This window comes from Crocodylus porosus, unplaced genomic scaffold, assembly GCF_001723895.1.
Source record: "Crocodylus porosus isolate Cpor-Errol unplaced genomic scaffold, CroPor_comp1, whole genome shotgun sequence".
NCBI classification, from domain to species: Eukaryota; Metazoa; Chordata; order Crocodylia; family Crocodylidae; genus Crocodylus; species Crocodylus porosus.
Window position 1 is genome coordinate 251,939,313 of NW_017728886.1, and position 16,663 is coordinate 251,955,975.

The following is a 16,663-nucleotide window of genomic DNA, read 5'->3' on the forward strand; positions in this document are numbered from 1 at the left end:
CCTATGACCCCAGCTGACTTCCTGCCCTTTGGGCAGGGGGCTGGACTCGATCTCCCGAGGTCCCTTCCAGCCCTAATGTCTATGAAATCTAATCTCCATCCTATTACATCAGAATGAAAGAATTTTAGTTAAGTAAGTATCATTTTCCTGACAAACTTTGTGTTATAATTAATAACTGGAGCTTGATGTTAACTTATACTATAATCTTAAGCCATCATTACCAAAACTGACATCTATCCTATTAGGAGCCTGATATCAAGAGAAACTTTGAAGATGTTAAAGATTATATTATTAATTAACAATATAAAATTAGGAGATTTTTATATGTAATGTGAATAAAAAGCTGGGCAGTCTTTTCTACAAGTTAATGTGAAGAAGAAATAGCAGGCAAGAAAACAAAATAACTTGATCAGTAAAGGGGGGGTTAATCTCACAAAATGGTAACCGAAAACAGAGCAATTTATTAGTGCATTTAATTTATGACTACCATTAAGCATTGGTTATTTCAGTGTTCAAAAACTAGAAGGGGACATACTTTAAGATCTTCATAGTCCACAATAAATGGAGAAGCTGGCTCTGAGAGAATCTCCATAGCTTTCTCAACGCTGATGAGCTGCTGTTGTTCTACTTGAGAACGTCTAGCACGAGTCATGTGAAGTATGCAGACATCTAAAATGAAAGATTGATGGAAAATCTGTTTTAAAAAAGTTTTCACCTTTTTTCTGGAATAAATCATGAACCAAGGATGATATGGTTCTGTTGAATATCACCTCTCTTTAAAAATGTCATGGACGATTTAAAATGGAAACCATGTTGCTCACTGGATTTTTTTCTACATTGGAGGCATTTTCTTCTGAGCCCCTGACAATTAACTGTTATCTTACTACACTGGAGAGTGGGATATTATGCCTCTTCCAGAAATTGCCAGTATTAACTAGAATAACTCTTATCCATATAAACTCCCCTCTGTGAACCTTGCTATTTTTGGCACCAAAACCATCCTGTAGTAGTGAAAAATAATGCATTGCTTTCTGAGAGGCAGAGAGATGTATGAGACATATGGTATAGAGAAGGTATGTATATATTTTTAATTAAAAGGTAACTTAAATATATTTTTCTATCATTTCTCTGATCTGAAGAGTTTTTTTTCCCCATGTCTTTGTTATTTTACTGCCTGTTTCAGACCCTTTCATGATTCTGCAATATCCTTTTTCAGATAGAGGGGCCACTGCCATACACTATATTTAGCTGAGACTCCACAACTGATCTCCATGTTATTCTCTAATCCTGTTTCTTCTTCATTCTAACATCTTGTGCACGTTTTTGACTGCAGCTATCCTCTGAGAGCTGTAAGTTTACATTTATAATTCAACTGCATTTGCAATTGCACTGCCCATTCATTTAACTTGGTTATGTCCTGAAGTCATTTGCAAGTCATTTCTGAGGCCAGCTAACCTAAACTACTATCACATGCATATTTAACTACTTCACCATTTGTCCATTCCAGATTATTCCCATTTTTGTTCACATATTAATGAACAGAAAGCCTTTAAGACCCCGTTATTAATCTTTTGACCTGGAAAAAAAAATTCTTAGCCAGTTAGTGATCCATCATAGGGTTATCTAACTAGTCACCTGCATGTTACAAGTGGCCTTGCAAGGGGTTGAAAAACCCCTGGACTCCCACTTTGCCACTGTTCTCCCCATTGCCCAGGACACAGAAGCAGCTGTAGTCTCTGGGCTCCCTCTCCCTCCTACGGGGTGGGATGTTGCAGCCCACGGTGCTGGGGAAGTCCACAGTTGGGGGCATCTGAGAGGATGATACAAATGTGGTGCAACAGGAGGGTGGAGGGGTAGAGACACCTGGTGCATCAGGGAGATGTGCAGTGTAGTGCAGTGCAGTACAGGAGTTACAGGGGAAGGGGCACATACAGTATATGACCCCAGGACCCCCAGCCACTTAAAAGCTGGAAAACTCTGGTCTACTTAATACTTTGCCTCTCACCCCATGACCACTTAGTTTCTTCAAGAGCATTTCTGAGACAGTCAAAAGCCTTTTTAAAGCTTCTTTAAGCTCTGTAAATTGGTGGTTCTATCCACTATGTTGACATGTTCAAAATAATTCTTGCAGGTTTGTGAGACAGCTTTCCTTTGCAGAAACTATACTTGTTAGACCCCATTATATCAAGCTCTCCCTGTCTTTTCAGCCAAATATACCAGGCAGGAGTGCCAAAAAACCCACAATGCCCACCTTGGAAGGTGCCGCAGTGCCAGCATCCCAGAAAAACAAAACAAGGACAGACAATAAATGGCAGGATGGCTTGCTTGTGCCCCCTTGCTCCCCACCCAAAGCCCAGCCCTGCTGCCCCTTGTCCTTCACCTAAAGCCCCTGCTCCCCAGCCCTGCTCGTGCCCCTGCCCCCCAGCCAAAGCCCCATGGCTATCAGCAGCTACCCAGAACCTGGGCCGGCTCCAAACAGCTGCTGCCTCCCCACCCTGGCCCCAGCCCTAGCCCTCTCAGCCGCAGCTGCGGCCCCCAGGTAGGCAGTAGATACCAATGATGCTCCCTGCTGTGCTGCCCTCCTGCACTGCTTCTGCAGAACAACATGTGGAACCTGCCACAGCAGGGCACAGCAAGAAGGTGCACAAAAGCTGCCTGCTGCTCTAAGCTCCACTGGCCACACTTCCCCTGCAGGCAGGGGCAGCAGTGAGGAGCACAATCCTGCATGCTGCCCATGCTGCCCCCGTGCACACAGGGGGAGTCTGAGTTGGGCAACGTGGAGCTTGCACCAGCAGGCAACTTCCCTGTGCAGCCCCTCTGTGAGCTGCCTCCCTGGGTCACACACGCTGCATTCTGGAGGGCCCAGGGGAGGGCAGCAGGGCTGGGAGCACAGCATGTGCAGCCAGGAGAGGCAGCACAGAGAAGCTGCCTGCTGCTGCAAGCTCCACGCTGCCTAGGTCACACTTCCCCTGTGTGCACAGGAGCAGCATGGGCAGCACACAGGGTTGCGCCCCTCGCTACTGCCCCTGCCTGCAGGGGAAGTGTGACCAGGGCAGTGGGGAGCTCAGAGTGACAGGCAGCTTTCTGCATTCCCTGCTGTGTCCTGCTGTGCTGGGTTTCACATGCTACTCTGCAGAAGTGGCGCAGGAGGGCAGCACAGCGGGGAGCATTGCCAGCATCTGCTGCCTCCCTGGAGTCCAGGGCTGGAAGGCAACTGGGGCCAAGAGGCACTGGCTGTTTGTAGCCTCCCGGCTGCAGCCGGCCCAGGTTCTGGGTAGCTGCTGATAGCCACGAAGCCCAAGCTGCTTGCAGCCATGACGCTACCAACAGCTGCTGCCTCCTAGCCCCCGGGCTCTGGGAAGGCAACAGGTGCTGGCACTGTGCCCATTGGGGCCAGGGAGGCAGCAGCTGTTTGCAGCCTCCCAGCTGTAGGCAGCCCAGGCTCTGGGGTAGCTGTTGCCAGTTATGGTACCCGGGCTGTTTGCAGCCTTCCAGCCACCTGCTGGGAGCAGCCCAGGCTCCTGGCTGGCAGCAACTACCCAGAGCCGGGGCTGGCTGAAGCCAGGAGGCTGCAAACAGCTGCTTCCCTGCTCTGGCCCCAATGCGTGCCGAGGAAAACGGCCTCGTGTGCCATCCTCGGCACATGTGCCAGGGGTTGCCAACCACGACACTAAGGAAAGAGCATTTAAGCTAATAAAAAAAGGACAGTGAAAAGGAAGTAATGGGATAAAATTAAGAATGTTCAGATTAAAAAGCTTAAGATAGAAACACAGGCTTCTTCAATAGAAAGAGAAGCTAAATGAACATTAAAGTTCCCCTAGAATCTTTAGGTCTGATCTTCCACTTACCATTGGAATCTCTCTCCCCAGAGTTTTCTATTATTTGAGAATGGGGAATTTCTCCATTACATCCTTCACTATCCTTTCTCAGTTCTAAACACATTGAAGTATTACTGGCCTCCTTTTCAGAGACATGCTTAGCCTTGTCACAGCTGTTTTTCTCCCCTCTATTTTCTATCTCAGATTTATTTTCACAACAATTTGTCTGCCGTTCCTGAAGAGCAATTTCTCCTTCTTCCAAAGGATCATGGATGACTACAACTTCAGTCTGATCCATACTAGAAGCAGAATTCTCCAAAAATTCTTCTCCATCACTTGGAATTTCCTCCACCTCCTCTTCTGGAATTTTGTTCTCTTTATTGAATTGAGAAATCCTCCTCCTCTTTGTTATACTACCCAAGGACCATCTGTTCCTTCTGCGAGGCTTTCTTTTTGATAAAGCTAAAATACAGAATTATAGAAGAGTGACCCAAAAACATTTTCCAATGTATTTATTTATTAAGTCTTGCATCCTCATCTTCCTGGATAGACAAAGAAACTAACAAAAGAATTCAAGTATTCAAACCGAATCCAAGTATTTTAATGTGTGTGTATCTGGATAGACTGCAGCAAATACTTGTTCTCACCAAGTGAAGTGCCTGTTATTAGATTTAAAAGCAATAAAATCATAATGATGTAACTGCATTATTTAAATGTTATCAGCTACAAACACTTATATGGGGAGAATTCTTAAGCTAAGTTTGGTATATATGAAATGTCAGAGAATGGCTAGCTTCTGTTTTATAGAGTGCTGTCTGACATGAATAGTTCACAGCCAAGATAAGAATCTGAGACAAAGATTTATTTAAGTATGGATGCGTACAAAACAATGAGACAGAAAAACTTGTGGCAAAGGTGGTTTTGTAAAAGAAAGTTGTGTAAGCCCTAAAAGTCTACCTACTGGACACTTTCCAGATTGTAAAATGAAACTATAAACTAGAGAGAGGTAGTTAGCTGTGTTGATCTGAAGTCAAGGTGACAGCCAAGACATTACCCTGCCTTGCCAAGTGCAGACAGTCCAAAAGCCCAAAGCTGAATTGATTCAATCTTTGCAGGTTAAAGCTGTGTACAGTGAACCAATAAGCAAGTGAACATTCACTTTCAATCCTGGAAATGCAGCCGCATGCCTGCAATGGTCCAGGCTAAAAGCCAGGGAGCGCCTTCCTGCTCACCTGGCACAAAGAGCTTGGGCCAAAGCTAACCTGCTTAGGAGCGGTTTGTAGAGGAGATTCAAGGCATTCTGGGATGCTGGGGGGCTGTGAATTAACTTCAAATCTGGAGGGACTCTGGAACAATAAAGTTCCAGATTCAATAAACTGATTTAACCTAAACCAGTTAAGTCTGATACTACATCCATCCAGGTTTATCTTACACCAGTTTCAGCTATTTTGAAAGTGCTTTATATGCTCTGAACTTCTGTTGTGTTACAGATATGAACCAGTTTCTGATCACTTATTTCAATTTGTGTGTGTGTAATTTCTGTCCCCAGCCTTTAGGAGATTAACTGGTTCAGAGAGGCATAAAAACTTTTGTAGATGACAGTTTGCATTTGACTAAACAGGTTGTTGCTGACAAAAGCTTGCGTCTTTCTGAACTAGTTAATCTCTAAAGTGCTATCCTGCCCTGTCTTTTATAAAACCAGAAGTTAACTTGTACAAGGATTCTTCACCTTCACTGACCGCTATGTGGAAAAAAAAACAAAACAGTGAAATCCTACTCTTGTTTAAATCCGTAGTAATTTAAGCTGAACTGTTTTTTAAAAAAAGTGGTAAGCTAGAATCTGTTCCCCCTTCAGACATTCATTATTTATATTACAAGATTTTCTTGTTTATTTTGCATGTTTAACACTTTATTAGATGCTACAATAAAAATTCCACTTTAAAAATTTTACTGTAGCCTTGGATTTATGTGGCTATGAAGAGTGAGAGATCACAGCAAGGAGAAGAAGAAATTTGATTAGATTAAAGACTGCTTCCCAAATAAGAGAAGCATTCAGAAACTGTTAAAAAGTTTCCACTTTAACCATGTACCATTTTATTAACCATGTCCATAATCTTAATAAAATACAACTTGCCATTAGAAATAGGTGTGCTAGAATCTGTGGGCATAGCTGCTGGCACCTTCACTTTTTCATGACACTCGAGATCCAGGCTCCTGCACTCAGATATAGAGTTCTCCTTTGGCATCACATAATAGTAAGACGGAGCATACTTTGAAGAGCTGCAACCTTGAAGAGAAGCACAGTTACAGCCTAAATCAGGGGTGGGTAAAATATGGCCAGCAGGCCAAATGTGGCTCACCAACTGATTGGATCCGGCCTGTAGGTAGGTACCCAGCAATTACTTGCATCTAGCCCTGCCAGCGGCTGCCCTTGCTGGGCTCTGCCTGTGGGCAAGTCCTGCCCATTCCCACCTGGGGCAGTAGTTGCTGTACTCCCAACCCTCCCTTGATGAAGGGCGCCAGCCCCAGCCAGTGGGCACAACTTCTGGGCAGGACTGCTGCTGCCACTGCATAGGGAACTGCTGGGTTCCCCCTGCCTCCAGCAATTCCTCTTCTTCCTCCTGTCCCTGCTGCGGTGCTCTGGGCAGCAGGTAGGGAGGGGAAAGCTGCAGCATGAGGGGAGCAGGGTGGGCTCCGCCTGCAGCTTGCTTTGGTCCTGCTTGTCCATGGCTGGGTGGGGGAGTGTGTGGATGGAAGGAGGGCATGAAGGAGCTCAGCTGCTCACAAAGCCCTGCCAGGCAGGCAGGGTGGGAGCAGCAGCTGCAAGAGCCAGCATAGGCTTGGCTGCAGCTCTGTGAGGCAGGTGTGGGAGAGATCAAGACAGCCAACGATGCCAGGCTCAGCTCCCTGTCTCCCCACCTGTCCTTCTCCTAGGGGCTTCTCTTGCTGCCCGCTGGTGGCAGTTGCTTTCCTGCCCTCTGCAGTGCACTGCAAGCTAAGCAGGCAGTGCCGGTCATCCTGACCCTTTCTCTACCTGTGGAGGGGCTGGGTTCAGTTGCCTCAAAGAATGGGTGGAGGGAAGAAGTCCCCCACATGCACACACCCAACCCACCCACACCATACCCACACACTCACTCACTGTCCCAAACACCCCACCATACGCATATAGCCCACCTATACTCCCATACACATCCCACACTCCCACCCCTACCGTACCCACATACACCCCCACACCCCATCATACCTACATATAAATCCAGTCTCATACCTCCACACTTCAACCATGTCCACCAACATGCCACACATCACACCTGCACCATACCCACACCCCAATCTCCCCCCCCCTTCCTCCATACAATATACAAGCAACCCCTCCTCCCCCACAAAACAGAGTACTTCCTGGGCAAAGGGAGAGACTTCTGATGGCAAAGGTCAGGGGTTAGGAGGAAGGACTTCCAATCACAAGATGGAGACCGGGGGCAGGTCACCCATCAAGGCCCTTGACACCAGCAAAACTAGTTAGCAGCCCTCCACCCGAAATAACTGCCCACCCTTTGTCTAAAGCCACATAAAGCAGGCTTATTGGACAACCTGAAATTTGCCCGACATGCAAGAGCATGTAATATTGAATAGTCCATTTCAATCACTGTTAGTGCTGTGCTAGTAGCACCATGAAATATATCAGGTCACTCTTGGAGAAAAGGGGCTCATTTACTGCATAAGAGCCTTACAGTGTGAACAGCTGAGCACAGGTTTGAGTAACAAAAATGAGAGCAGTGCCACTATCTGCATACAAATTAGTAGGTACGCTCACATGTGCCACTCCAGGGCTCAAGCACCCACCAAAAAACAAAAAAATTAATGGGTGCTCAGCACCCATGGAGCCACATTTGCAGAGGTTAAAAATCAAAAAACAAACAACCCTCCCACTTTACAGGCAGCAGTGCATTACTTCAACTTGGCTCTACAATGACTGTAAAGATAGGGTGCTTCAGCGGGACTTTTTGGTCCTTTTGGCTAAAACTGATTCAGTCAGCTATTAGATAAAAAGTGCCAAAAAGCCCCATTAAACTGCCTGAACTTTACAGACACTGCAGAGCTGGGTTGAAGTAAACCAAAGTTTTTTTTTGTTTTGGCTTTTTTATGTCTGCAAGCACCCACTGGCAAAAAAAAAAAAGTCAGCACCTACGGGTACACTTAAAAATTAGTGTAAGCAGTACTCCTAAAATTTAAATCAGTGGGATCTGGCAAATGGCCAGTGTTGTTTTTACACAACTTTAAGGACTATTTGCCTTACTTGTGGGCATAACTTTCATCTCCCAGTAATCAGCTTCTTTTCTCTTACTAATTGTATGCCTCCTCCCCCTCTGGCAATTTCTCTCCCCACCTCATAGAATCCTTCTTTACTATGCTGTGTTTGGCTTGTTCTTGTAAGACCTGATGAAGAATGGCTTGCATTTAAAAGGTTGTCTAACTATTCTACTACAGAGTTAGTCTAATAAAAGACATCATTCTAATTTTCAAAAATCTTTTTACATGGTATCATTGTAGGTACCTTAATCCAAGGAATATGCAAGAAGCAAGATTTCTTTAGTCTTTTTAAATAAAAAAAAATTAGATTACCAAAGAAATCCTGGTTCATTCTTGATGCAGATGTTTAAATAATTCTTTTAATCCTTGGCATTAATACACACCTCTTTTCTGACGGGACTCCTGAATTTCCTCACAAAGTTGTTCAAAGTCCTCATCCATTTCTTCTCTGACTATTGCATATGCTGTATCTCTCAACGTACAGGCTCTGTGTCTGATGAGACGATCTGAAAGTTAATAGGCAAAACTGAATACCATATTTACTCTCATACTACAAACACCTTTCTCTGCAAAAACTACGCATCCTAAATGGGAAAGCTGACTTATTTTTGCTGGAAGAAAAACATGGAGACATTGATTGTGCTTTGATGGCTGCCATTTCTCTCTATAGCTGAGCAAGCAGAAGGGGTGGAGTCCAGTATAAACCCCTACAATCACTACAGAATTTGCAGCAGATATCAGCTGCACAGCCAAGAGCTGCTACCAGTTCCTTAATGGCTGTGAGCATTAGCACTGTAGATTGTGCTTGGAGCAGCAGTTGAGCTGGTTAAGGTCAAGTGAGCTGCTGCATGCAGTCTATAGTATCTTGATGAGGTTTGTTGTGTGGAAACACTTTATTATTTACAGTAAAGACGCAACAGTCTTGTTACTGCCCTTATAAGGTTCTGGGGCCTAGATTTGCTGCCATACCAGGAAATTCCTGCTGCCTTACACAAACCATCTCTTGGGATACCACACTTCTTGGACACACTATGTTCCAGGAGGACTTACTATTGCAGAGTCAACCATGATTTTGGATTTTCCCCCTACAATCTGCCTTCCAAAAGCAAGGGACATATCTTATGGGGGGGGGGGGGTGTATGTGAGAAAAACGGTACTTCCCATAAATTAATCAGCCTTTTCACTTTTAGCATAGATGGGAGTTCAGCTCTGCGAATTCAGCTCTGTAGTAGGGCTGTGCAAAATTTCAACGGATGTTTTGTTTCGAAGGTGTCTTGACGTGTTTCAAGCTTGAAACTGAAACAAAACGCAAGGCTTTGAAACAGTTTCAAAATGAAACAAGGGCACTCTAAACATTTTGAAAATTTCAAAGCGTTTTGAGTTTTGAAGCCAGGCTTGCAGGGAAATACAAACTAAGGAGAGGGAAGGAGAAGAGGGGGGAAGGACTGCTCTGATATTGATGCGTGTAGCTAGCCAATGACTGTGATCTGATCCTTCCCTGAGGTCCCTTCCGATCCCAGTGCTCTGGGGGAGGGACAGAGAAGGAGCATAAAAGGATTGTTTGAAATGAGCTTTGTCAGCTGTGCCTTTGTTAGCTTACTGAGCTGTGTCCTCCCACAGCATGAGGAAGGCTCTCACTTCCTACTTGCTAGTCTGTTCCTAGCAAGTGGGATCCAATCCTTTCTGAAATACCCTAATACCCTTTTTCCTAATGCATTCTTGTCAATTTATTCCTCCCCCAGAATCCCTTTTTTGTTATTCTCTATAATTCTGTTTTCCCTGACAGTCAGCACTGACTGTGCAGGAAAGCACAACATATTACATAAATACATACATTACAGAAACACACACAGATTTTTCAGCACACCAAAAACGAAGCATGCTGGAAAGGCAGGTGGTTGCTCTTCTGGCCAGGGCAGAAGAGGGGGCAGAGGGAGAGCTCCAAGCTCCTCCTCTCCCCCCCCCACAAACTTAGAAGCAGCCTCTTTCCCCAGCTGAGGCAAGGGAGTGAAATGCATGAGCACCAGGGGAATGCTGATGCATTTCCGCAGGCACCCCCTCCCACCTTGCCCTTGCTTCTCCCTCAGCCTGGCACCAGCAGGACTGTGCCCAAAGGGAAACCCCCCCCTCACTCCCAAGTCCCTGTTCTCCCAAAGCAGAGGCAGACCACCCTGGCATAGTGGGGGAAAGGCAGGCACACAGGGTGTGCGAGATCACCCAGAGCACTGGGGAGGTGCTTGCTGTGGATGGCTAGTTCTTCTCCTTAGTTGAGCAGCCAGGGTTCAGGTGGCTCATGGCGCTGGTGGCCACATCCTACCAAGTGCCCACATTCACCACTTTTAGCAGGACAGTGGTGCCCTCCCTGTATGAGGCATGCAGGGAGTACTTCAAGGAGGAGCTGTGCAAGGCAGATCCACAGGTGGCCTTACACTTCACCTTGGACATCTGGAGCAGCTGGGGTGGAGATCACGCCTCTCTCTCTCACAGGGCACTGGTGCAACCAGTCAGGCCATTGGTGGGCTCTTCAAGCCAAGGTGAACAATGAGTCCCACACGGCAACAAAGATCATGGGGGCCATGAACCGCTTGGTGCAGGGGTGGCTCGTTGGGCAAGGCAAGCTCACCCATGGGTTTATGGTCACTGACAATTGGGCCAAAGTGGTCAAGGCAGTTCATGATGCCAACTTTGCTGGCATCTGCTGTGTGGCACAAGTTCCACCTCATTGTCAGGGATGCCTTGGAAGGGGACAGGGCTGCCGGTGACGGCACCAGCAAGCTCATTTCCGAATGCAGGAAGGTGGCAAGCTACTTCCACTGCAGCATCAAATGGGGGCAAGATGCTGTGGGACAAACAAGAAGAGCTGAGCATCCCGCAGCATGAAATTATGCAGGATGTGGAGACTCGGTGGAACTCCACATACCTGATGCTCAAGAGGCTGGATGAGCAACAGAAGGCCATCCATGAGATGGCCTTGCACGGGGAGATCGGGATCAGTGGTCCACTTAAAGCTGAGTGGGATACCATCGCCCAGATCTTGGTGGTCCTCAAGCCTTTCCTTGAGACCACCAAGAGCCCCAACAGTGACAATGCATTCCTGAGCTAGGTGATCCCTGTAGTGAGGGAACTTGAAAATGAAATGCACAAGTTCCCGGGGATCAATGTTCCTGGCTGGGGCAAGCCGCTGTCACCAGAGGTGCAGACACTGCTGAAGCAGCTGAAGGAGAGCATCAAGAAATGGCTAGATCTGTTGTGGTCCAGTATGGTCCATGTGCTGATGGCTATGTGCAACTCAAGGGTGAAGGGGAACGTTATGTGGCAGCAAAACCCTGGAACACTGGATGGAGATCCAGGTGAACAGAGTCCGGGGGGCAAAAGGGTGCAGGTGGGGGGACATGGAAGACGAGGATCCACTGTTCTGTGCCAGTGCACCATCCACCAGCCAATCTCCTCCTCCACCACAGGCGCTGCCAATGTGGACCAAAGGCATGGCTTCCATGGTGGGTTCTAGAAGCACCAGACTCCACCATCAGGCAGGTAGCGGTCAGGCCTTGGTGGCTGTCTATCTTGCTGAGGATGTGGAGCTGCTGCTGTGTGACCCCTTGGCCTACTGGACAAGCTGCAGCCAGATGTGGGTCCCAGCAAGGGTTCCAAGAACCTGCATGGTTTAGAGGGGTCCATTAGGACCGTAACTGAGCTGAAGTTCGAGGGCAGCCTCCCCATCTATTATCTTTTCCAACAAGACATGGCAGCAGGTGAGAAGGGAAGGTGCCTGTAGGGTGCAGCTGGCAGTCACAGGGCCCTAAGGGTATCATGGACATTTCTAGGGACCCTACTCTGCGACAAACTGCGGTTTCCCAGAACCCCCTGCATCTATCTCCTTGAAACTTGGCCAGCTTCATGGCCTCAGAAGGGGCTACCAACCCTGCTGTTCTCATCTGAATCAGGCACAAAATGACAAAGTTATAGGCATTTTTGTGATTCCCCATTATAGCCTATGGGTAAAATGCCAAAACACATCAGAACAGCGAAACAAAACAGAACAGTACTTCGAAACCATGAAATGAAACACTGTCCCTCTGAAATGGTGAATCTGAAATTGAAATGAAACGTTGCTGTTTTGCACAGCCCTACTCTGTAGCTACATTTGAAAGAACTGTTTCAATTAATAAAACAGCAATAAATCAAACCAATCAAACCAAAGAGCCAATATCAAATTAATACCAGATATTTCAAGCTCCAAGGTTTAAATACTTACAATCTAATAAGCAAAATTCCCCAGTGGTTATCTACATTATTTAATCCACAACATTAAAAGACATAGTACTTGTTACTATACATTTTAAAAGTTATTTACATTACTGGTATAGAATATATATCCTTACCTCCAGGATCTTTGTCTGGATTGTATTCTAAGGCATTGCTACAGATTAGATCAATATCTTTCAGATAGTCTCTTGCAGTCAGATACTGGTGTAGGTCAATTTTACAGATAACTGTTGAAAGGTCCATGGGTTGTTTAATAACTTGGATGTAATCAGGTACCTACAAATTAAATAAAAAAAATAAAAAAAAACCCAAACACACACTCAAATGCTGTAATCAAAAACTTACTTAACAGCTACCAACGTAAATATCATACATTTAATTATCTGAGCTACCTAAATAACATGTTTTTTGGTATGTCAGCAGCTGTCACATAGATTTGCTAAGGAGCCTCTTGAAAATGAATGTTTTGGTTCATTGTGCATTGTACAAGTCTGTCTCTAAGTTCCTCTTTAACATGAAATTGGGCATCATGTTATTTTCTTATAGCACTCTAATACATATGCCATTACTTCCAGTATGTACATATTAGTTACTCAATATTTCTCAGTTTGATGAAGTGCTTGTTTCTACTTCTTTTAACCTGTTCAGAGGTTCAAAAACTGAAAATTTTTTCCCCTAAGTTCAATTTTCTTCTGTCCAGAGTTGTGATTGTCGCTATTTCCTAGGGTAAAAGTCTTGAACTAGACCAATTATTTAAAGATCCTCCTTAGCTATTACGCTAATTTAGGCTCAGCAGTGAAGTTCTCTTCCTCTTCATCTTCTATCCCCTCCTTCCAGTTAAGTAGTATTCATGCTTTTCAATGGCCCCTGAACCTCTACCCTCTCTCTCTGAAGCATGCATATATCTGAACAGTATTAAGCTCTTTATTCTGTTCACCTGTTTCAGGCACAGCAGTACCTAGACCTTTGGCATGGATGAGACTCGTAGGAGCCCAAGGTACTGCATAGACCAAAGGTTTTAAAGCCAGGTCTCCAGGTCATAATCTGGGCAGGCAGCAAATATATCAACCAATAATTAAAAAATCAGAATCATCTTATAATCTGGATTTATAGTTTATTTTTATAAAGAGGAAATTCCTCACTTATAAAATATATTTAAGGAAGAAAAATTAGTCATAGAAACTTGTGTCTTTATGTCATTGTGGAAACAACTTCTACTTCAAAAACATATATGAAATTCTGTTCCCACTGTCCTCTTCTGTAATCTTGTGCTGTGTTGTTCTCCTCAGAAATGTGAGGCTACATCAGAGCCAGTCACATAGGACTTCTTAAGACTGGAACATATGCCCCCATATTTGAGAGTATGTCCCTGGGAACTGTGCTTGCCCCCTAAAAAATGAAACAAAAACAACCCCCCCCCACCCCAACCATACAATTTGGGGGGGGGGGGGGAATCCAGACCACTTGCTATTGCACTCATTATACATCACAGTTAATTCAGATAACATAGTCCTAACACTTTCTGCAAACTGCTAGTTCCATTCTTGCTCCCATAAAAACAGCTGATGGCCTATAAAGTGTGAAGAGTGCTTCATGTTTTCTTTTTAATTGAAGAAAAACAGGTGTTAAAAAGTCTTTAAAGTAAAGAAAGCTGCTTTTCACTGCTGTCACGAATATGTACATATATCAAAGCCTGTTCACTAAGCCGACTATGGTGGTACTCAAGTTTCTAAAAGCAAGCCAGAATGCCTTAAAGCAAATGAGGAAACAAAAGTTCATACATTTGAGAATCTGTTGTTTGCAAGGCTAAAAGCAATACACACTCCTTTGTCTCTCCCCAAGTCCTAACATCACTGGGTTGAGGATTAAAAAAAAGATGACAAACAAAAGTCTTTGGTTGAAAGAAAAAGCCATGCAAAATTCTATAGTCTCCATGCAGAAACCTTTGTTAGAAAAATGATCAGGCTTGTCAAGTTAAATACAGCCAGAATTATACTGTATCATATACACGTGCCTGTTAGCATGCACTTCCTGGATTTGCGGCTCTCTCAAGAATCAGACCTGCAGTACTCATTCCCACAACACTGGCTTACCACATGCTGGGCTGAGGACCCAAGAGGCTGTCTAGGCTTGTGATACTGCTTAAATAACTAAGAACCGTATATCATCTTCTCCTTTCTACAAGCCCAGTATTGAGCAGGCCAAGGAAACGAACCAAAGTTCATTTCAAGATAAAAGGTAACTCAGCTATGAGAGCTAGCAAGCCCTTCACAGGCAAAGGTTAGCACTTCACAATATACCGCCCATTTTATGGCAGAAGAGATTCTACATATTGAGCTGAGCATAGAAAAGTTAAAGATGAAGTAGTTTGTCAAATTAAAAGTTTAATTTTACCTGTTAAAACAGAAACAGGAAAAAATAATCCCTCAGATCTAAAAGACTGTACTAGAGGCAAAAAATAGTGCCGACTTACAGATGAGCTCTGCAGTGAAAACTTTATATGAAAAAGGAAGGTGAACTACTGATTATTTCTACCACTTGGAAAATGGTCGTTGGGTTAAACTTGTTCAAGGGAAGAACATAAAATGGCCCTAAAAGATATAATAGCTCAAAGATGGCGATATATTAACAGAATTTAAAAATTTTTAAAAATGGAGTAAAGAAAATCTGACATCACAGTGAATAAAGATAAATGAAAAAACCTGTCAATAAGAGAACAGTGAGGGAAATACCATTTATCATGATACTAATTTGAGAAAGAAGTCTCCTATGCTTGAAGGTCCATTGAGTCAAATTATAATACAAGTATGTTTGAGCTACTAGCCCTGCATTATGGAAGGCAGAACCTTTCAAGGTGGGATTGAATAAATGTTATTTTATTTAGCACAAAGCTAGCCAAAGAGAAGTACTGACTCCAGTTCCTGTAAAATAAACTAAACCATATTAAGACTGTTCCAATTCATAGGAAAAAAAAAGTTTAGATCAACCTTTACTTTACCTCCTCTGGGTCCACAGGTTTAGTAAAAGCCCTGAAACGTTTGTCAATAGCCAGTCTGTGGGTAACATTCCTTAAGAAAATCCTAAGCTCACGTAACGTATCTTCTTCCTGCTCCTCAAGCCGTTTCACTTCCTCCTCTGTCAGTTGTCGTGGCTCAGGTGGTGGGGCTACTGGAAGGACTTCTAATGCCTGCAAAACTTAAGTCAGACAAAAAAGTTTCGGCAATTTGTGGGATGCATTTTAATGCAATCCTAAACTTGTATTTATTACCAAAATAGATATTGGACGGTTGCAGAGAAGTTAGAAGGCAGATGTTTGTAGCCCATTCTAACCTGCTTTCTTTTTTGATACAGGAGGTTTAGTAGCTTGGTGTAAAATTAAATCCTCAAAAAATTGTCTTCTTTCTTCGCTGTTAGGCAATGTGACGTTGAAAACTTCTCCATAATCATCAACAAACAGTTCCTGCACCTTAGGGAAGAAAAAAACAGCCATTTAAAATAAACTACAAGAATTTTGTACTAGCATTTTATTTCTAGACAGCAGAGTACAGAAGCATCACTGATAAATTATCTTTTTGGCTAGATTTCCAAGGATTAGTATCATGCTATTAAAAAGTGGTTGGAGGGGACATCTTTAAAGTTCCACCTAAGTGGAAGCAACTGCTTGATGAATATATTTGGTTTATTTAGACCACTAAGGCGCACAATTTTGTATTCAAATACATTGTTACACTGTGGACTGAATTATATGACAGGCAGCAGTTTGGCCCATGCTGATAAGTAGATTTGATATTATATTGTAATTACATGTTGCCAGTTTTTTCCTCCATATTATGGAATGACATTATTAATAAGGGTTTTTTCTTTTTTACTTATTGTTTCAGGCTTTTAATTAGAATCTGAAATTCTTCTAGGGATTTTTCCCCCCTATTAAGATGAGCATTTTAGAAAAATTAAGGTGAAAAAGATGAACGCAGAACTTCAGTGTCAACACACACACATAAACACTACAAAGTAAATAGTAGGGCTGTGCAAAGTTTCAGCAGCTGTTTCATTCTGGAGGTGTTTCAGGCCATTTCGACACCTGAATCACCGAATCCAGAAGACTCCGAAACATTTCAGAATGTTTTGGAGAATTTTGGAGCCCAGCTTGCAGGGAAACAAAAACTAAGAAAGAGGGTAAAGAGGGGGAAAAAGGACTGTTCTTATATTGACATCTAGCTCCCTGTTCGATTCCCCTACCTCTCTGAGCATTTCCCCAGCAATTCGGG

The 16,663-nt window shown here is 44.0% G+C and overlaps 1 protein-coding gene across 1 annotated transcript in view; it reads right to left on the reverse strand.

Annotated features, from left to right (window-relative positions):
• Positions 1-16,663, reverse strand: part of ATAD2 (ATPase family, AAA domain containing 2) — a 57,680-nt gene that overhangs the window by 9,281 nt on the left and 31,736 nt on the right. Inside the window, exons 20-26 of the mRNA XM_019552487.1 lie at positions 15,726-15,861; positions 15,394-15,590; positions 12,512-12,671; positions 8,513-8,635; positions 5,953-6,105; positions 3,849-4,280; positions 536-669 (exon numbers count right to left, since the gene is read on the reverse strand). Coding sequence (XP_019408032.1) covers positions 536-669; positions 3,849-4,280; positions 5,953-6,105; positions 8,513-8,635; positions 12,512-12,671; positions 15,394-15,590; positions 15,726-15,861 — 1,335 coding nt within the window. The remainder of the gene's footprint in view (positions 1-535; positions 670-3,848; positions 4,281-5,952; positions 6,106-8,512; positions 8,636-12,511; positions 12,672-15,393; positions 15,591-15,725; positions 15,862-16,663) is intronic.